Source organism: Lynx rufus, unplaced genomic scaffold (assembly GCF_022079265.1).
Source record: "Lynx rufus isolate CCGP_SWC_20201006 ecotype Redwood Valley unplaced genomic scaffold, mLynRuf1.p SCAF_5, whole genome shotgun sequence".
NCBI lineage: Eukaryota > Metazoa > Chordata > Mammalia > Carnivora > Felidae > Lynx > Lynx rufus.
Genome location: NW_025814867.1, coordinates 75,877,053 through 75,898,104, shown reverse-complemented (window position 1 = coordinate 75,898,104; position 21,052 = coordinate 75,877,053). Strand labels below are relative to the sequence as shown.

Below are 21,052 nucleotides of genomic sequence, written 5' to 3'. Positions count from 1 at the left end.
ATCCTCCAGCGAAGTAACCCTCCAACTCCCACAATCTTGGACAGGGGAAGAGGCAAGAGGGGTGCCAGGTACAGGAACTGTTACAGTGCCAGCTCTGGAAAGGAGACTGCCCACCTATCCATATCCCTTCTCCAGAGGGAGTAGGCCATAAAGCAGGGAGGCAGTGAGCTTAATTGAATTCATATTTAATAATTACAGGCACCGTGCCCCCCCCTTCCCCCTGCCCAGGCAGCAGCAGGGGTGGTGCAGGGGCTGGGGCATATGCCCCCAGCAGCGAGGACGGCAGTCCCATGAGTGATTTTCAGAAAATAAAAAAGGACCCCAGGGGCAGGCGGTGGTGCCCCCCCCCAAGACACACCAAATTTCAAGACTTTATATATAATATATCTCTGTGCCCCAGGGGGAGGAGAGGGACACCTGGCAGCATCCTGGAGGGGGGCCCCAGGCAGCCCCACGCCATCCTGCCTCTTCAGCCATTTTATTAGCTCAGACACATCGCACTACAGGCACCCACTGCCACCGCCGCTGCTGCCGCCCCCCCCTGCAGTCCGGGCGGCTGGCCGGGTCATCCGAGTGTCCATGGGGCTCCAAGTCCCCGGCCCCACCCGCCCTCAGTTGTGGTCAGACTCCTCCTCCTCCGCTTCACGAAGCCACTTGAAGAAGGCTGTGACAGATTTAAGGGCTACGCCCTTGCCCTGTTGCTCAGCGGGGTCCTTGCTACTCTCCCAGCTGTAGAAGGCATCCTCTTTCACCACATCCTCGTCATACAGCGCATCAAAGAACATCCGAAGCAGGTCTGCAAGCAGGCAGGACAGCAGTTAAGGAGTGCTGCCCACAACCACCCAACCCACTCCCAAGCTCCACTGTTAAAAATCAAGGCCCTGACCCATCATCCTGACATTTGTGTGTCTGACCATTGATTAGAGTGACTAGGTAGGTCTCTAACAAGGTGTTAATCTTACTTTACGATCTAAGACTGCTGCACGCACAGGAACAAATCACAGCAGAACCTTACAAACCTGCCTTACCTTGCCAGCTTCTCCATTCATGATATATTTAATGAGGAAAACTATATACAGAACTCGTACTCCTAAATTTGGGAATCACAAAAGTCCCAGATATATCACTCACCAAAGTCAAGGGTTTATAACCTGGAACATTCACTGGCCACCATTACAGATTCTGACAAACTGGATCCCCATTTCCCCTTATTTTCCATACATCTGAACATACACATCCTCTCTAGCCTTGACATTTTTACGTGTGCCACATCCTTTGCCAGGATCATCTTTCTCTTGTCACCTTCCTAATGAATTCTTTTAGGTTCAACTCCAGCACCCCTTCCTCTGACCCTCTTTCTCCCCAACCTGGCTTCTAGTGAAGCCCTCCCGAGCGCTTGTCCTATCAGGCCCGAACACAACCTGTCCCATTCCCCATACTATACTGCCAATCTTTCCAAAAGCAAATGGAGGCCAAGTAGTGAAACATTTCTTCTGAATAAAGAAATAAAGCATAGGTTCTAGAGTCCAGGCCTGGGTGAAACGCTGACAGCCATCTATGAGAAGCTGCAAACCAGGATGTTCCTCAGGGCGCACACACCCTCAAATCCACAACCACCACCCGTGGACAGCCCCCCAGCCCCATCCTATGGCAGCAGAGCATTCGTCCCAAACTTGTGCTCCAAATCCGGTGCATCCCACCCTGGGGACCCTACACAATCAATTATCCACTCTGCCCTGTATCTTCAAACCCAAGTTTCTCCCATCTAAACACAAAAGGCCTCCATCACAACCACAATCTCTTACAGTCAAACAAAAGATTTTTGTCTTTGGACGAGACATTAAACACTTTGTCTACACTTGCCGTTTTCCTTTTTTCCTATCTCACTCAAGTATTCCTCAGTCCTTTCCAATCCAGAGTGTCCCCTGCTCTACTAAATATTGTTTATGCCAGAGCGGCCTCCATGTTTTTATACTCCAAAGGCCCTAAACTGTCAGCTCTGCTCCTATGGAACTCTCAAGCAGCATCTAGCATTACTGACCACTTCCCCCTCTTAAAATTACTTTGTCCTTTGTTCACAGGGCCCTGTCCTCCTCTGGTCCCTCCCTGTGGGTCCTCTACTTCCTCAAGGCTCTACTCCATATTCTCATTGCTTTCCCTTGGGCAATCCCATATCCTCTGAGGACTTGCACATGGGTTGCCCTGTGTCAGCTTCTCACAGATCAGCCACCAACCCTGACCTCTTCCTCTCCAAATGAATTCCCATACTCAACTGTCTACCTGACATCTCTGATCACCCCCACCCAGGGACCACAAACCCAATTATGACCAAAATCAACTTGACCCAGTGTTCCCAACACCCAGAGTGAACGGTATACCACACTATCACCTCACTCAAAGCATCCTGAGAGTCATACATTAACTTAACCTGTCTCATCACCTCTTCCCCCTTAGGCCAGTGTTATGTCTTAACTGTAGTTACACCCCTCCCAGCTTCACTGCCACCAGCAACACAACCCACTCCTAATTTGCTGCTCTTGCCATGTTCACACTTAACCCATTCCAAACCATTCTTCCTACCAAAGGCCCAGATGAGCTAAAAACTAAAATCTCACAAAGCCTTTTCCTGTCCTTAGGCTGAAGGCCAAAACTTGTCCCACGGCTTAGACAGCCCTGCATGACCTAGCCCACATCCATCTCTCCAGCCCCATCTTGCCTCACATAGGACTGGCTGCTGTGCTCGCCCACACTGGCCTTTCTTGAACAGTTCTGTTACTTTGTATCAAGTACTTTCTGCCGCAGGGTCTTCCTTTACACACACAGTTCCTTCAAATCTCCCCCTCCAACTGGTCATTTAGCTACCATTTGTCACTTCCCACTCATTATCCTTTAGACTAGGTGTCCCCAGAGAGCACCCCACAGGACCCATCTTCCAACACTCATCACCACTGTGTTACTCTATGCCAACACAGAACTGTACTGGACTTTATCACTGCCAATGTCCCAGTGCTCTGGCACATACCTATCTGCTGAATGCATAATCTCAGGCATATTAACCTAAGCCTCAGTCTCCCAGTAAGAAAAAGGGGATAACAGCATCGGCCTTAAACAGTAGTTGTGAAGATTAAATAAGGCAAAAAAAGAAAATCATCTCAACCCCATGCCAGGATGCCAGAGCACTCAGTATTTAGAAACTGTTATCACTTTTCACCTCCATGCTCCTGGCACAGAACAGTAGTCAAGTAATCTTCACGATGAGTCTAACTTCTTCCATTTGTAGGCAAAGAAATAAGCAGTGCAGGGGGAAGGAATCAATCACCAGGGCATTTTGCTCTCCTATGACCAGCCCCCTTTCTTGGGTTGAGACCCTTTGCAATTACTGCCTCCTGTTCTCTGGCAGCTCCTCCACCCCACCCCTGCAGCCCGGCTCTTACTGGCGGGCTGTTCTAAGGTCACTACAAGGGCCTGGAGGGCGTAGAGCGCTTGCAACTCCTTCTGTTCATCACATAAGTATTTCTGTAGCAGTTTCGCTCGAGCTTTCAGCACCGCGACATCCACTCGGAGGGGCGTCTCAACTACAGGAAGACAGACGGGGTTAAGCAGAACAATGCACCCTCAGCCTGGTCCAGTCCACAACTAGGAGGCAAAGACCAAAACCTTCCTCCCTCCATCTGCTGGGCCCACCCTTGCCCCTCCATCTCCCTGGCTCCTCTTACAGATAATTGCAGAATAGCAGACAGCTGTCATGAGGGCCCGAACTAGTGTGTTGGATGCTACCTGCTGCTCACTCAGGTTGGCCTGTGCAGAAGAGAAACAAATGGCCTATATGTTCTGAATTCTGTCCCTACCCGCACACGAAAAACTGCCTCTCCTGTATGCCTCTCTCCCAATATCCAGGAGACACATACCTCTATCCAGTCAAACACCCGTTGGTTACTGCTGCCCTCCTTCAGCAGCTTCTCCAACTGTTTGCTCAGCTCCTCAGAGGAGAGCATCCTCTGGCCGGGGGCTTCAGACTCCTCGCCCAAGGTATACTCCACCTTCTACAAATGAAAAGACCCAAATAGGAGGTAAGTATACCATGTGAGTCACTGAGGGAAGAGGGAGACGAATGGCCAGTCCCAAATGCTAGAATTAACCTAACTCCAGCCGCAAACCTGTTCAGCGACAAACGCACTGACGTCCTGGCCTTCAGGTAGAAATTCTTTCCAGCTGAGTCCAGCTTCTCGCCACAGCATCCCCACCTTTTTGGGACCCTAGAAAATGTAAGACCAATTCAGTAACCCTCTCTCCCTCTAAGACATAGTTCCACAAATGTCATCTAGCAAATATTTACTGAAAGCCCATTAGGTGCCTAAGGGTTCAAATTGTTACAGAGATACCAACAGGCACAGTCTCTCCATGCCTACAGACTGGTACTACCACCCAAAGACACAAGAACTCATCTACCACAGTGCTAGGAAACTGAGGCGGCGGGTAGGGTGCGGTGGGGAGAACAGCCTAACAGCCTCTATGAAAGACATCAATTAGCTTTCACAAGACCGCCTTTACTGAAAAAGGTAAACAACCAAATCCAAATACCTCATCCCAGACTTCTACATTCCTCGATGTTTCTTTTTCTAAAATTGCTTAGTTTTCCATTATTCCAACTTACCAAACGCTCATGGGAGAGGACAACTTCTAACAAATATGCCTTTTTAGTTATTAAGTCCAGAAAATTTTAGATACAGATCTATCCCTCCCACAGCCCCCAAGGCAAATCAGAAATCCTCACATAAACAATAGTCTGAACCCATTTTCTGTTAGGGAACAAGGCATTCTGAAGACATTACTCTTAAAATAACCGACACTCAAAATGATGACATTAATCCTAAATAAGACGATTATACTTCACGAATTTTAAAGATACTCATTCCAACACCGCTAAAATTGAATTGCCTCCAACACCACTAAAATTGAACTGCCTCACAGTTGATATATTACATTTAAACAAATGACCATAAGTTTTTTTCTTTATTGACAGTGCATGAATAACACATCCTATAACCTAATACACCAGATTTAATGAACGCGGTAGTTAAACTACTTTTCTCTCTTTTTAAACACAAACTACCCTGCTACACATTTCTACCCAAAAGGATTAATAGGACGCTGAAAGAGCAAGTCCTTTCCACTAAAGTCTCATTTGTCCAGGTCCCAGGGGAGCTAGACTTTTTTTTTTTTTTTTTTTTTAGTGTTTATTTATTTTTGAGAGAAAGAGAGTGCGAGCAGGAGGCGGGGCAGAGAGAGGAGACACAGAACCCAAAGCAGGCTCCAGGCTCTGAGCCATCAGCACAGAGCCTGAGCAGGGCTCAAACTCACAAACCGTGAGGTCATGACCTGAGCCGAAGTTGAAGTCGAAAGCTTAATGGACTGAGCCACCCAGGCGCCCTGGGAAGCTAAACTCTTAAAAGTGCCCTTCCCAGCTCTCACTACCAGAGTACCCTGCCCAACTTGCCTTTCCCATCTCTCCACTATGACATTTTATAGTCACCACTTAACTTTCACAAAGCAGTCCCAGCGCCCTTCTGGAAAGGCTTTCTGTCATGAACATTACCAACCTCACAGTACTCAAGACACTCCATTTTGACTATTTTATTTCACGCTTTACTTAACGCTGTTTTTATTAAGCTGTCATTTCTTACTTTTCTCTTCCAGCTGGTTTCCTATGTTTTATTCACGGTGGTATCTCCAGTGCCTAGTATGTGATTAGTAAATGTTTTTAAAGAATGCTAGCTTAACCGGGGCACCTGGGTGGCTCAGTTGGTTGGGCAACTGACCTCAGCTCAAGCCATGATCTCACGGTTCAGTTCGTGAGTTCGAGCCCCACGTTAGGCTCTGTGCTGACAGCTCAGAGCGTGGGCCTGCTTCGGATTCTGTGTCTCCGTCTCACTCTGCCCCGCCCCTGCTCACACTCTGTCTCTCTCTCAAAGATAAACAAACATTAAAAGAAAAAAAAAATTTAAAAAAAAAAAAAAAGAATGCTAGCTGAACAAATCAATCAATCAAGGGCTTCGGGTCTTAGATTCCCATTCTCCTCCAGCCTTGGCGAGAACTCAACAGGAACTGGTCAGTGCCAGTCTCAACATTTCCTCTCCCAGGTACCAACACACAACTACCATCACCATTAACCCCATCCCACCAAAGGACCATGAGGTTTCAGGGTCACAGCAAGGAGCCAAAACCGGATGGTGGGAAGGGAAGTCCTGACACATCACCCCCAAAAGGCTCTCTCTCACTCACCATGCTTTTACATAGAAGCCCCAGGATCTCCAGCAACAGAGAAGCAGCTTTGCCCATGGGTCTCAGAGGTTTTGTAATCTCCCTACAAGAAAATTACAGGGAGTGTTGATAACCTCCAAAGCCCTCTCAACACACTACCCCATCCCTCCCTAAACCCAGGCATCAAACTTGCCATACGTCCCTCCTTTCCCCTCCCCAACTCTGTCTTTACCTCTCTTGAATCCCACTCAAGGGGCTTACCTGAACAGTTCCCCCATAGGTACTCCACCTTCCTGCAGAATGGGCGTTATGAGTTCTGCTAGGTAGAGCCACACATGGGGGATGTCAATTTCCATGTCTTCAGCCAATTCTAGGATTTCATACAAACTGCAGATGAAATGAATTCAAAGTCAGGGCCTTCTAGGAAAGACCAGCCAGACCTCCCACCCTCCATCTGGGGCATCACGGCATTGTTAAAGGATCAACTGTGGAGCCCCTGGGGAGCACTTCCTAGGCACGGGGCAATTATCTCAAGCTAAAGCCACACTCCGGTCCTTACATGGTACACCCCTATCCCTGCCAAAAGATCTGTTAACCAGGACAGTTGAGGAACTCCAAGGTTCCATGGGTCCTATAAAGGAGGGAAGTCTGTGGGTATGGAAAAATAGGAGGCCCTAAGAAGGCATACCCTTGGTAGTACTGAGCAGTGGAGAGGTGCCCGGCAAAGAGCAGCTGGTGCAGCAGCCGCCCCATATGCTCACGAGCGATAGTGCTGCGCTCCAGTGTTGACTCGATGCCATGCCGCACAAAGATGAAGAGCAGGGAGGGTGAGGCCAGCTCCTGTACGCACTGCACTGCCTCCTGCAGGTGTGCGGGGCAGGAGGGAGAGGGCAGTCACCGTCTGTCTGGTCCAGACCCCATATTCCATGCCTGTCCACACACGTCCTTCCCTGCCCACTCTGCTGTCACTCAGACCCCTCCCAATGCCTACCTTCATGTCATTGAGATGGAGATATTCTTCAATAATGGCTTTGGATTTCTTTTCCAGCTCTTCCTCAGAGAGTGCAGCCTTTGGGGGGCTCACCGGGGGCAGGGTGGCTTCTCGCTTCACTGAAAGGGAAAAAACAGATTGAGGACTTCAGTTCTAATTTTCCTAGAAAGAAGGGCCCAGAGCTCTGAAGATGGTCTGGGGACTGCCTAGTCCCAAACATACCCTTCCCTTCCTCTTCCAGCCCCTTACCAGCATCCCGCCCACGGTCCCGATCCTCCGTGAGGCTAGCTGCCTTGCGCAGTCCCTCAGGCTGGGAGGGCCGCTCTCTACTCCGTTCTTCCACTTCCTTGCTGAAGCTCCGCTTGGTGGCAGGTGTCCGAGAGCGATCGAGCCGGTCTCCACGCTCACTTCCCCGTTCACTCCGCTCTAGGCGGTCTCCCCGGTCCCCGGCTTTCTCACCTCTTTCCCGGCTCAAGCTACTCCTGGAGAAAAAAGCAGGCACGTCACCTCTCACCTATATGCCTAGCTGCTCTCTTGTATTAACTATCCAACATGCTGAGCAACTGCAGGGCCTAGTTCCTGGCGTCAGGAATGTGCCCCATCTAGCCAGAGGTTCTGAGCATTACAGGTGTGAGGATTCCTATAGCAACCACCGAAGTCCAATCACAGCACTCTCACAGCATAAAGAAGAAAAACATCCAGGAAACCTCACCTCTGTACCACACGTCTGCTATCTGTATTTTCTGTAGGTACTGCTTGTTGAAGGGCTGAGAAGCGGTTCAAGGTACTAGTAGCTGGACGAGCAGCTTCTGATGCTGGGAAGGCAAAAAGCCCGGATCAGAATCTCTTGCTACTGTCTTCCATTCTATCTCCTACTGTTTAGGACACTTGGTCCTAGTCCCGAAAAGAACACAGTTTATTCCCCAGCCCCAAACATACGCCTCCCATTACTACCTAACCACTTTGTACCAAAAGCCTCCCTTATAGACAAGGCTCTGCCCTCAAGAGAGAATAGCCACCCAGCTCCTTACAACGGCCTCCATACCTGCATCAGAGGGCTTGGCTCCTGAGCCTCCACTGCTGCCCTTGCCCCAGCTCAATCGCCCACCAGGTGCAAAGAGCTGGTTGTTAGAATCAATGGAGCCGGGCTGAGGAAGGAAAGGGGAGTGGAGTCATGAGTCTAATCTGGCCAAAGCCCGCAGCCACAAGGTAGCAAATTGCCTAGACCAGGGGAAACTTTTCCTGTAAAAGGCCAAATAGTAAATATTTTAGGCTTTGTAGGCCATATAGTTTCTATTTCAACTACTCCACTCGGCCACTGTAGCACAAAAGCAGTCATGCACAATACTTCAGGGAAATGAGAATAGTTATATCCCAATAAAACCACGGATACTGAAATTTACATTTTGAATAATTTCATATTACATAATACCTGCTTTATTTTTTTCAACCGTTAAAAAAACACGAAGGCCATTTCTTAGCTGTGAAATGTAGAGAAGCAAGGAATGGGCCAGATTTGCTGGGAGTTTGCTGACACTGGCCCAGACGGATGTGAATACAACCCCGGCTAGATCTGGCAGCCCTGTCACTAGCAATCTAACTAGATAGTCTAAGAGGGAAAATTCAGCCGTCGCCTTCCCAACCTCAGAAAATGAGGGGACTGAGATCCAAACCTATGCTCAATGTCTGTTTGATCCCTCTTCACCTTCCCATGACCACCACCCCTCCCTCCAATACACACACCCCTACCTTCGTGATCTTGGTGAGCCGTGAGGTGTCGATAGGGCGGCTGCCCTTGCTGATGGGGACTGTGTTCCAGCCACCATCATCCACAAGTGGGAGGCCTCGGCCTGGGACAAAGAAGAGGGCATATTGCAATAATGAGTAACTCCTAGCAGCCATATCACCTGGGGCCAGCCCAGCCTCCCTTCCTCAGATCCTCAGTTCCATCACATGGTCTCAGTGGCCCAGACACGTGGCACTAACAAGAAGTCATCAACGGAAAGCTTAACCCCTTACTCTGCCCCCTCCTTAATCTGAGCCTCAAACTCACTAATAGGTGGGCCTGGAGGGCCACCCCGACGCTTGTCGCTGCCCTTGGCCATTAGCTGCTGCACTTTTACATGTTCCCAGTGCTCCTCCATCTCAGCCTCCTTGTGGATCTGGTCAATGGTCTTGGGACCCTGGTCCCCACGACGTGGCACCCAATTGCTCTGTGGGTAGAGAAGGCCAGTCACAAAGTAATTACATCAGATGGCCAGACAAAGCCGTGTTGGGAACTGGGGACTGTGGGGTACAGGAAGCAGACCAGCAGTGGGAAGGAGCGGACACACACCCGTCGCAGATCCAGCACGTCTTGCAGCATAAAGCGGATTCGGGATGAAGTCTTCTTTTCCTTAATGATTTTTTCCATCTGGTTGAAATACTGATCCATCCGGGGCTAGGAAGAAGCAAAGGCATCAGGTCAGGAACTTGTAATACCTCACCTCCAACTGTAGGCCTGGCCCCTCCTCAGACCTTCAGCTCCATCACTGTGGCTCAGTGGCCCACACAATGACAGCCCAACAAGGGATCTGTCGTCCCTTCCACATCCCAGGACCCCTACCTTGGCTTTTTCAAAGTCCAGATCTTTGCCAATGGTAGTGAGCAGACGACAAAGGCATTCAAGAGACTCTTCATCATGGTTCTTAAGTAGTTTAACCACACAGTCATGCATTATTGCCTCCGTTAACATCTTCAGCTTAAACAACTCCCCAATAAACTTGATATTCCCTAAAGAGCGCCGCCGGGCTATGTCTCGAGCCTCTTCCAACTCTTCCTTCAGGCGTCCTCGTTCTTCTGCCTGCCATTTATAGGATAGAAATCCATCAAAAAGGTACCCAGCCACTGGGCTAAAACGTCTCTCCTCCACTGCATTTGGATTCCTAAGTGTAGCAGCAACTACTCATGCCTTAAGGCAGAGAAACCTCCAAAACACCATGAACCCCCACCCCTCCCTTATCCCCACCCCCAATTCCATAGCAGAGTAGCAACCGGATGGATAGTGGGTTGGTGGGTTTTCTCTCACCGTAGCAGCTTCATCCATTTCTTTTTGCTTCTTCTCAAAAACCTCATCATCATCTTTGTCTTTCTCAAACTCCTTCTGACATCGATTCAACAACAGTTTTCGGAAGTTCACAGTCACTGTTGGCTTTTCTGTAGTGGGCACTTTCAGCTGTATGTCAAAGAGAATGTCACATTTACACTGGTCCCAAGTGGGAAGGCCCTCCAAGAGTCTTTAACTACCTAACCCAGGAAGACCTCTGGTCCCCAATCTGCCTCCTTCTGGCTGCCATCAACGGCACAGGCTGGAAGAGAACCAAGAAGCTGGACTCAAGGAGTCTCAGGAAGAGAAGTAGGGAACTAGACCACAAGGTTTAGTAACAGTGGAAACTAACCGCCATGAGGCAGCGGCACATGTTGGCATAGGCCACAGAGAAGTTGGGCTCTGAAATGGCCTTCTCGAAGATGAGGTCAATGACCCCTTTGAGGCGTTCCTCAGTGTCGATGGCCAGCTGTGTCACCTGCTTCATCAGCTGCTGGAACATCTGGGGTGTCAGCTTATTCAGTATGGAGCGCACCCTGCGGAACAGGTCCTGGCAGAGGGGACAGAGAAGACACAGGATCCAGTGAGGTTCTCAGAAGAACAGAGGTCGCTGGGAGGAACAGTAGAGGGTGGTAGGGACTCAGGTAGACACTAGTGATAAGAATGACAGAAACAGGAGCAGCTGGGTGGCTCAGTCAGTTAGGCATCTGACTCTTGATTTCAGCTCAGGTCTGATCTCACAGTTCATGAGACAGAGCTCCACGCCGAGCTCTCCACTTTCCGTGAGGAGCCTGGTTGGGATTCTCTCGGTCTCCCTTTCTCTCTGCCCCTCCCCATATGCACATGCACTCTCCCTCTCCCTCTCAAGACAGATAAACATTTAAACAAACAAACAAAAGAACAGAAACAGAGAGGGCAAAGTTGACTCAGAGGGCAGACCTTGAAAAGAAAAATTGGAGACCAAAAACAGCACTTGTCAGTACCTGGGTTTTGCTGCCATCAGCATCCTCTTCCCCTCGATCCTTATCAGCAGCTGTCCGCTTGCTGCTGGGTTTCCAGGCTTTCTCTGCTTTGTTCAACTTTATATCTTCAGTCATTAACACCGTGGCAATGATCTTGCGTGGTTCCTTTCGGGGGCCCTGCTGAGAGCGCCGGGGTCCCAGACCAGCCTGCTAAGCAAGGGGCAAGAACAAGTGAAGACACAAAGCCAATCAGCACAACCTGTGACACTGCCACCACGCATCTCCAGGGCAGTTTTCTCCCCATCTCTCAACAAGACAAGGGAGCCATCCCCCAAACCCCCTTGACCATCTGTCCCTCTAGCCAGTCCCACTCACCGGCCCTCGGGGCAGCTCCCCACCTGGCCCACCCCTTGGGGGCCCACGGTTGCTAAGGGCTGGTCGGCCAAGGTTGGCAAAGGAAGGAGTGAAGTCTGGGCCGCAATTTATGCCTTGAAGTCTAGCGGGGTCCAGTGGCCGTAGTGGTGTTTTATTGGCCTGTGAAGAGGATGCAGAAGGCATGAGAAACAGTTATGGCTCTTGACTACTCTCTCAGGACCTCAGGCACCTCCCCCAGCAAGCCCGCCAGCCCAAACTGACCCTCCCCCTCAAGCCTACCAACCTTATCCAACACCACATCGCTGATATGGGGCAATCCCTCTGGCTTCTGCATACTGGCAAAGATAAACTGAAAGCCAAGCAGGAACTCACGGTCATAACGCTTTTTCTCCTCAAGGTTTAGAGGCTTCCACTGATCTACGAGGAAGACAAGATGAACCAATCATATACACTGGTCTCCTGGGGGCCTGGCAAGAATACACAACCCTTCTCAACTTTTCCCTCAGCATACCTGACTTATACTCATACTTCTGCTCCCCTGGCTGGATGTTCTCAGCATTGTGAATTTTGTCTTCCTTTGAGTCCCAGGTCTCATCTGCTTCCTCAGGCCGGGGGGGCACACTGCTGCCCTCAGGCTCCAGACCAGGGCTGGTGCCTACAGGAGGCTGATTTTCCACCTCTGGTACTCCTGGGCTCACCTGTAACCACAGGACACCCCATTTTGGTTACAGTATGATCACTGTTCCATACCCACACTCTGCCCTCTCCCCTCCATTACTTTCTGCTCCCTTACCTCCTTGAAGGCATCTAGAAGGTCTCCTACAGCCTCCTTCTTATTGAGCTCCTTAATTTTCCGTCTCCTCTTTGGCACAGACACTGCCACTATTTATTTAGGGGGGGAAAAAGTGGGAATAACTTATATGGGGAACAAAAGTGGGAATAACTGGGGAAATAAAAAGCAGCTACTGTATAGTACTTCCTCTTTCCAACATACCCACTGTGGACTTAAAATTCCTTAATCTCGGAATTTTAGCTCTTAGGGTCCATGACAAGGCTTCTATGACCCAGACACAGTGGCACAAATGAGAGGTCATCAATAAAGAGAAAAAAAAAAACCCACACCTTTCAGTCCGCCCCACTTCTACCATCCCATCACACCTTACCTTGGGTGGCTGCTGCTGCCTCCAAATTCTGAGGCAGGTGGGCTGCAACAGGGGTGCTCTCTTGGGGAAGAAGTTCCTCTCCTCCTTTCTCACCCTCAGCATCTCCTGTTTCTCCTTCTTCTTCATCTTCTTCCTCTTCCTCCATTTCCTCCTCCTGGGCGGGGGAAGCAGCTGGAGGAGCCATAGCTGGAGTGGCAGAGAGGACGGCGGGGGGAGCCACTGATGCTGTAACCTCCTTGGCCTGCTCCTGTGGCTCACTGACTGGGCTTAAGTCCACAGCTGGTGGCGAGGGGGCTCCGTTGAGCAGTTCCTCAGGTTGGGCAGTTGGAGCAATGGGCACGGGGGATTCAGAAGGACAAGCTGGCGGAGGGAGAGGAGCAATCTCTGGGCTCGACTCAACCTCTGGTTCCAGATCCTCAGATGAGACCATGCCGTTAGGTTCAGGCAGAATTTCCACTTTGTGAGATGCAAGGGGGGTGGGAACCTGGAGAGGACTGGAAGAGAACTCAGATTCTGGAATCGGTTTGCTAAGTGTCACTTCTACTTCCAGTATGGGTTCGGCGAGGGGAGTGGGTTCTGGAGAGAGGCAATATGGCTCCCTAGTTTCACGGGGCATGGGGGTGGATTCTTCTACAGACATCTGGATCATCCCCGTTGTCACAGTGTCCCCAGGAATGGAGAGGACTGCAAGATTAGGCTCAGACCCCGGTTCCAAGATTGGGGGTGGTGATGGGGTCGGACAAGGTGACGAAGGCTGGGATTCTGAAGGGCTGTGCTCTGGGCCAGGCAGCCCCGGCCGGCTCCCAATGACTGCTCCCTGGGACCGGTCATCTGCACCACAAAAAAGACAAGTAATTAAAAGCAGGTCTTCAGTGCTGTTGTTCCTCCTCCTCCCAGCTAAGACATTCCCGGCCTAAATCACCCCCGCAATCTTCTCCTATCTAAGCCTTTTCCCTTCTCACCTAAAATCTGATCCACCCGCAAAATCCCACTACCTAAACCCTAAGTCATTCTTCCCTGGCACCCAGGTCAAGTCACTCCACCTCCTCAGCATTTGAAACTGTCACACTCCTTTTCACCATAAAAGCTCTGCCCCACCTGCTTACCTACCTGGCCGGACAACAACAGCAACCTGGGGTGTCTCCCCATTAGCTTGAGGCTCCAGACCGCCTCCCGTCTGCAAGACACAAAGAGTTACCAAGTTTGCCCTGAAGAGGCCCACAACCCTTCTCTACTAGAGCCATTTCTACTTTAAGTCTGCCTAAAAATCCAGGAAAACAGGAAAACAAATCCCTTAGTTGGAAAAAAAGATCAAAGGACTTGAGAGTCCAGGTCAGAACAGCCATCGTAGCCAGGGCCTCACTCAAAGAGCAGACAGTACCTGGGGAGGGGTGGGTGTGGAGGCGGTGCGGGCCCCAGACATGATCTCCTCTGTGATATCCTTCCCTCCTTGGTTTGGATCTCGAATTCGGATCTGGGGAAAGAAAGCTCCGGGATGAGTGGGAAGCAAGGGGAGCCCACCTTTCCACCCTGTCCCACTCCTAAGACTCCACACCAACCCCCCACTCCCCACTGGGAAGCGGGTGGGTGAGTGCCAGAAACCCCATGAGTTCTACTGTCAACCCATCCAGCTCATCTTGTATTCCCTGCCCTGGCCCCCACCCCTAAGAGACCCTTGACCTCACAGAGCAATCTCGTACATCACAATGCCCCTCCCTCCCTCATCCCTGCCCCACCAGCAGTCCCCAAGTCAATTGGCTGCACACCCTAGAGCCCAGGACCCCCATCTAGCACCCATCCGGCTCACTTGTGGCTAGTCTGCCTGATCTCTGGGGGCAGGGCCCAGATCCAGTGGGTGGAGCCAGGGTGACTCAGCGGCTTCCCCAGCCCTGGCACCCTATTCTGGGCACCACGCCCAGGGCTTGAGGATTGAGCAGAGGCGGAGGCCTCAAGAGCTTCCAGGACTGGGAGGTGGGGGGTGGGGCCACAGAAAACAAACCATTTCCAAGACAAGCCACCAGAAACCCAAAACCGAACGTATATCTTATAGACCCCAGAACCTTGGTCTCTCAGGAACTCCTGCACTAGCCACTTCAGTTCTTCCCATGAGCTGCTTCTACACTGAAGTCTTAGTACCTCATACTTTACAGAGAACCTGAGCACTTCAGATCCCCATTCTCTAACCGCTCCCGGCTGAAGATCTCCTTCCTCAACTTTCTGCTCCCTGACCCACAATATGTCTGACCTTGATTCTCCCTTTCCCAGATGTCCCAGAGCCCCTTGCTGCTACTCACGGTCTTCCGCTCCCTCTTGGGAGCAATCTGGGGTGGCTGGTTCATCAAAACTGGGGCGGGGGCCACACCAGTGGGAAACTGCTGCACACCCTGGGCTGGGTAGTAGGCGCCAGCTTGGGAGGGGGGATGGGCGAAGGGGGATGGAAGGGACACAGAAAGGAAGAATGGTGGCAGTGTCAGGGCCCAACCATGTACAAATGCCTGCTTGAACACCTCCCATCCCCAGAACCTCTCATCACCCACGGCCGGCCCCTCGCCCTGCCCCACCCACCTCCCCAAGGGAGTTAGGTGTCTATCAAAGCTGGGGAACCAGTCTGAACTGCGTTTACAAGAATTCCTGACACTGACACACACACCTTATAGGCGCACACTCCTTCCCCTCCACACCAGCTACCACTACCAGGAACTTCTGTTTCTCTTCTACCCTATAAGATATAATGTATGCCTCCGACCCCCAGCAACACACACACACATGTATTCTGAGGGAGCAGCAACTACTTAACCTGAAACAGAATCAGGTCTTTGGCTGGGAATGAGAAAAACAGATTTGCCAACCCTGTCCCACTCAACCTGAGTCCAGTTCCAGTCTCCAGCCCTTTACTAAGGGGCAAGGAAACAAAGAGTAACATTATGAACCAGGCCCAGGAAGTGGAAAAATTAATTCCTTAAAGCAATGGTCTCCAAAATGGGATGCATTCTTTAATCTCATCCATAATATCCACTTGTTTGTTTTTGACAAACAACATGTTATTTGTTTAAATGATGCATATGTATAAACAAACAAAACACACATATTAGAGGTACACACTCAAAATATTTCCTGAGATGATCAGAAAATTTTGGAAACGACTGCGATAAAAAAGACTAATCCTTTCCTAGAATATAAGTGAAAAACAGCTACAAAATCCTCTCAAATCCACATTACATGGGCTCCCACCAACCACAGAACAAGTGTCACAGGAAATGTTTACTAACAGGCCCTCAAACTTGTGCATGACCCTATATTCTTTGACCTGAGAAGGACTCCTAACTCTCAGCAATAGGATAAAACACTACCTGCCCCTCACCCAACAAGTTACATATTAAGCACCAATCCCTACTTAACCCTATCATTTTTAGACCAAGGAATGAGCCTAGGAAGGGTCTAGGAATTTATAGGTGAGTTTAGATGCTCCGTGGGACTCACTCTCAACCTGACTCCTTCCCCTGCTTACCATAAGTTCCAAACTCTGTAGGGCTTGCACCCGGATAGAAGCTTGGGGCTCCTGGCTGTACAGGATACTGCTGTGTCGGGACAACATATGTGGAACGCCCCTGGTGGGGAAGGGGGAGGAGGGGAGAGCAGTTGAGGGAGCTATGAGTACCATATCAAACTACAAAGAGAACATAGGGCAAGACAGGACAGGTCAACTATGGGCGATGACCAAAACGAAGTCCCACCTCTGGAAAAGAGATGGGACTGGAGGGTCAGGGTAGGGGAGGTGGGGGTTCAGGTTTAAGGTTCCATGGCTTCCAGTCCCCAAGCCTCCAACCTCACCTGTCCAGGGATGTAGTAGGCCCCTTGGGAGGCTGAGTAGGAAATCTGGGAAGGGATCATCATTACTTGGGATCCAGCAGGGTAGACATGAGCAGCTGGGCCAGGGCGGGCGGGGGCTGCACTCTGCACTCGGGAGGCTGCACTGCTCGGGGGCTGGGCCCGGCTAGGGTAGAAGTGCTGTCAAGAGCGAGGAAGGCAGTTGGCATTGGGAAAGGAAGGAAGTGGACAGCAAAATGGCCACTCCACAATGTCTCTACTCTGGAGAGAAATACTGGGGGCTTTGGAGCACAGGGACCAATCCTAACTCACTTGACCAACTAATGATTAAGTGGCCTCTTGTACTCACACATACTCTCCACATTCAGGTATACACTTTGCACTCCATGAATATACTCCCTCACTGCCGTGCATACTCACGTCACTTCCACCAGGCTACCCTCTGCAGAGGCTTCCTAACACCCAGATGCATCATGCCTAAGTGAAGCCCTTTTGGGCAACATACTCCCCAGCATGCATTGCTCCACCCTAAGGTACTGAGAAACTAACCACTAACATGCAACAGTCTCCCAGTTCCCAGATATGCACTCTGCAAGACTTAGCCTCTAACATGCATCGGTCAGTCTCAGACTGAGGACCTTAACAGCAAACATGTCCCCACCCTGAAGACCCCCAGTCCCTGTATCTAGTCCTCGACTAGGGCGGAGGATAATGGTGAGACTATGAGAGGGTCCAGGATTAGCAAAGGGGTATTACCTGCAGAGACCTGAATCCTCCCTGAGAGCACATGGGGACAGGAAAGAAGAGAATTATCTCCAAGGTGATGAGGGGGAAAAATGAAGGAAGTAGGACAAGAATGCTGCCACTTAGTGAGAAAGAATTTAGGGAACAGAGAAAGGCAAGAACCAGCTGGAGTGTTTACTTTGCCATAGTCCAAAGAGAAAGAAGGGAAGGGAAATGGAGCAACCACAACCTCCCAGTAAAAGAAGGAAATAGGAAAGAAAACAGGAGTTGGCAGCGGGGCCCAAAGCACTGCTCCCAATTCTCAAGGCACCAGGACCCCTACTAATGCCACCCCACAGACTACATACTCCCCAAGGGGCCAGCCACCGTAAGTAATCAACAGCACAAAGTGCAGAGACACATGAAAGAACACAGAGCAACTATCAGGAAATTGGGGCAGATACAGGGTCTCCACAGTTTCCATGCGAGGCCCAAACTGGCCTAAGGTTTCCATGGCTCCCACCCAGGCACCCTACTCCCCTCCCCACAGCCCCTCACCTGGCGGGGCTGAGAAGGCGTGTTCATTTGTGTCGCTTGTGGCGTACTGAACACCACCGGTGCTGTCTGCCCCGGGGGAAACGCTGGCTGAAGGGGGGAGACCAGAGTTCAGCAAGAGGGGAAACCCGGGTGGGGCAGAAACCCAAGCTGGTAAAGTAAGGGGAGCAGACCTGTGGCAAGAGCTTTAGCAGTCCACATGCCCCCTCTTCCCCATGACAGCCCCTGGGAACAGCCCAGGGGCCCTGTCTCAATTTGGCAGCAGGAAGCTGCACTTTGCCCTGACACAGATGGGGGTGGGAAAATCCAGAGGTTGGAACCTGTTCCTGACCAGCTGCCTGGTCTCCCCCACCCCCACCCCAGTCTCTGCTAATTCCTCCCTAATTACCTGTGGGAGTCCAGGGGATGGGGCAGGTGGGGGGCCTGTGGGCTGTGGAGCTTTGTTCATTTCATTTGGTGCCACATCAGGGTCCCCCCAGCACCTGTTGGGAAAGAGTGGAGCTCGGAAAGGAGAAGGGACCCAAGCTTAAGGCAAATGGAGTGGGGGGAGGGGGTGAAGCAAGGGCCGGGTTCCACACCGAGTCCCGGAGGCGCGAAGGGGTTGAAAGAGCAGAAAAGATCCAGCTTATGTCCCCACCAACACGTTGTCAAACCAGCATCACCTCCAACCACCCCCCTGATCTGCTGAAACAGCCCCCTCACTCACCCCCTCGGTTAAGAATAAGTCCACGGTGCGGCCTACAGGTTCTGGGCATCCGAGGGCCTGGGGTTGGGAGGTGAGGGGTATCAACCTGGCTCCGCGGGGCCCAAGACCAACCAGACCGGAAATTCCAGGTCTCGCTGGCACCAGGCTCCCGGATCACAAACGGAGCTAGCAGCTTCGGCCGTGGTGTCCCCACCCCCCACCTGGGGACACCGGGTTCGGGGCCAGGCCCAGGGGCACCAAGGCACGCCTGCTGCGGGTGGCCGCAGGGGCACCCGCGCGGGGCCAGACGCGAGGCCTGCCGCCGCCCAGGAGTGGAGACCAGGAAGGGCGGGAGTCGGGCCGTAAAAGGCCAGGCGGGCGGCGGCCGAAGAGGAGCCGGTTTCTAGTAAGTGAGGGTCGGCCCGGAGGGCGGGCGGGGCCGGGGGCTCCTCCCTGCCCGCCGCTGCCGCCTCCCTCCCCTGCGCCCTCCCTGCGCAGCGCCGGCCAGTGCCAAAGAACAACGTGTCACTTCCCGGCGGCCGGGCCGCAAAGGGGGGAGGGGGCGGCGGGCCGGGAGCCGCGGTGCCTGCGCCCGCGGGGGCCCCTCGGGTCAGACCGAGGTGGCACTTCGCGGCCGGCGAACCCGGCGCCCTCCCAGCCAGCGGGGACCGCATATTCCGGCCCTGCGCTCCCCCACCCCCACCCAGCAGCCAGGCCGGGCCAGGCCGGGCACACGTGGGCCAGGGATCGGGCCCTGGCGGGCCGGGGCCCGGGCTTGGGCCGCGGGGCCAGGGCGCCGGGGCGGCGGCGCAGGGTGGCCGGTCCCGGCCCGGATGGCGGCGGATGCGGGGGGAGGGGGTGGGGGGGCCGGGTCGGGCCCGGACATGGCGGCTTTACCTTCAGTCTCCTTCAGTCCGCGCGGCCGAGCCCCACGCAGCCGCACAGACGTAGTCCACAACCATTTCCGGCTCCCCGCACAGATCCCGCTCGGCGGCCACCGCTTCTCCGCAGGCGCAGCCGGCGCCCCCACGTGACCGGCGCAGAGGGAGGAGCTACGCCCGGCGCCGCGGAGCACAGAAGATTTGCCCCGCCTGGTCATGTGACAGTCACTGCCCGCCCCCGTGTCCCCTCCCGAACTTTGGAACTTCCAGACTGACCCCCATCTGCGTCTCCGTTCCGCGGTTCTTTAGTTCATTCATACTTAGAGCATTTATTGAGTGCATACTAAGTACGAGGCGAAGTGCTGGCCAGGGGCTGAGAGTAGCGAAATTCATTAAAGACTCAGTCCTGCCTAAATAAATCATGATACAAATAGGAAAATAAAAATTATGCAACCTTTGAAGATAAGGTAATTGAAATACTTATTAAACTGAATGTTAGGCCAGAAAGATTGAAACATTCTAAGAAATTAGTATGAGTAGATTTGCCTCCCAAAGATCAGCCACTCCCAGGGAGGGACAAAAGTCAATCATGGAAAGTTCAGAATAATGACGAAAGAAGTAATCCCAAAACCCCTTCCCTGCAGCCAAAAGACTTGGCACCAGGAGGAACCGTCCTAGAGCCAAATACACGTACTCAGATGGCCTGGGTTTTAATCCAAACTCTGCTGCTTCCTGGCCATGTACCTACTACCCACCTACTTAATAACTGTTGTAAAAATGGGAAGATTTGAAACCAGGCAGTCTGACTCAAATCTGAACTTTTAACCACCCTGCTTTCTTTACCAATGACAACATCCACTCACTCTATTGGATTGTGAAGATTAAAGGAGTTAATTCATGTGAAAGGGCTTCAGTGCCTATGTACCTAGCAAAGACACACTTGCTCTCACTCACCCATGTGTGATCTGGGGTGTAGGTGTGTGTATGTGTACACATGTAATCTCAGAAGGTAAGAAAAAATTTTCTCTGTACCAAGGATAGAGTGGTGGTTCAATATATATGGCCCATCTGATCTCAATCTTCACAATTTCCTATAAAACAGATTGTATTATTCTTCCCATTGTATATGAGGAACTGAAGCTCCAAAGCAGCAAAGTAGACAGACACATGGCAGAGGAACTATAGTGAGAGTGAATATGTAGATCTAGTGTTCTCTGACTCGATCATGTATGACCCCTTCCTCTACTCTTCTCATTTCTCTTCCTCCCTAAGCCAACTAATAAATAAAATTCAATTACTACCTACATGCCAATCTGTTTCTAACTCAGAAACCTCTCTCTCGAACTCCAGTTAGAATAAGGTACCACCTAAAAGACATCTCCACCTAATCATCCCACAGGTATCTCAAATTGTGTATGCCCAGATAGGAACTTATCATCTCTCCTTATGCAAGAGTCCTCCACCTCAACCCCGTACATGTTGGTGCCTGTGTATTTTTATTTTTTAAGATTTTTTTTTAAGTTTACTGTTTTTAATTTTTTTT

General features: G+C 51.4%; 1 protein-coding gene and 3 non-coding genes across 9 annotated transcripts; all 4 read right to left on the bottom strand.

The window, feature by feature from the left end:
• Positions 1-169: 169 nt before the first annotated feature.
• EIF4G1 (eukaryotic translation initiation factor 4 gamma 1) lies at positions 170-19,625 on the bottom strand. 6 transcript variants are annotated; one of them, XM_047098607.1, is made up of 33 exons: positions 19,526-19,625; positions 18,650-18,706; positions 18,332-18,425; positions 17,947-18,033; positions 16,669-16,845; positions 16,346-16,445; positions 15,132-15,244; positions 14,219-14,311; positions 13,948-14,014; positions 12,838-13,668; positions 12,468-12,556; positions 12,186-12,372; positions 11,958-12,091; positions 11,675-11,833; positions 11,321-11,509; positions 10,690-10,887; positions 10,320-10,466; positions 9,858-10,094; positions 9,588-9,692; positions 9,306-9,465; positions 9,002-9,102; positions 8,298-8,400; positions 7,965-8,067; positions 7,502-7,734; positions 7,253-7,371; positions 6,950-7,122; positions 6,523-6,648; positions 6,283-6,364; positions 4,158-4,256; positions 3,909-4,043; positions 3,717-3,798; positions 3,435-3,575; positions 170-796 (listed from the first exon to the last, which is right to left on the bottom strand). In XM_047098607.1, exons 3-33 carry the CDS (start codon positions 18,389-18,391, stop codon positions 612-614), a joined length of 4,815 nt encoding a protein of 1,604 aa, XP_046954563.1. In that variant the 5' UTR covers positions 18,392-18,425; positions 18,650-18,706; positions 19,526-19,625; the 3' UTR covers positions 170-611. The 6 variants fall into 6 exon arrangements, with proteins under 6 accessions (XP_046954563.1, XP_046954565.1, XP_046954566.1 ...); XM_047098609.1 differs by having other exon boundaries at positions 11,321-11,506; XM_047098610.1 differs by lacking the exon at positions 17,947-18,033.
• On the bottom strand, positions 9,181-9,256 carry LOC124527435 (small nucleolar RNA SNORD66). The gene has a single exon (XR_006965884.1). It is a non-coding gene; the product is annotated as a small nucleolar RNA SNORD66 (small nucleolar RNA).
• LOC124527437 (small nucleolar RNA SNORD66) lies at positions 9,760-9,825 on the bottom strand. The gene has a single exon (XR_006965886.1). It is a non-coding gene; the product is annotated as a small nucleolar RNA SNORD66 (small nucleolar RNA).
• Positions 12,702-12,776, bottom strand: LOC124527436 (small nucleolar RNA SNORD66). The gene has a single exon (XR_006965885.1). It is a non-coding gene; the product is annotated as a small nucleolar RNA SNORD66 (small nucleolar RNA).
• Positions 19,626-21,052: the final 1,427 nt, after the last annotated feature.

Excerpts from the sequence above, each read along its gene's own strand:
- EIF4G1 (XM_047098607.1), bottom strand. The coding sequence starts at position 18,391 with ATGAACAAAGCTCCACAGCCCACAGGCCCCCCACCTGCCCCATCCCCT. Across the intron at positions 6,649-6,949 it reads ACTGCTCAGTACTACCAAGG|TTTGTATGAAATCCTAGAAT; the intron begins GTATGCCTTCTT and ends TTTCATCTGCAG. Across the intron at positions 3,799-3,908 it reads GGGTGTTTGACTGGATAGAG|GCCAACCTGAGTGAGCAGCA; the intron begins GTATGTGTCTCC and ends TCTTCTGCACAG.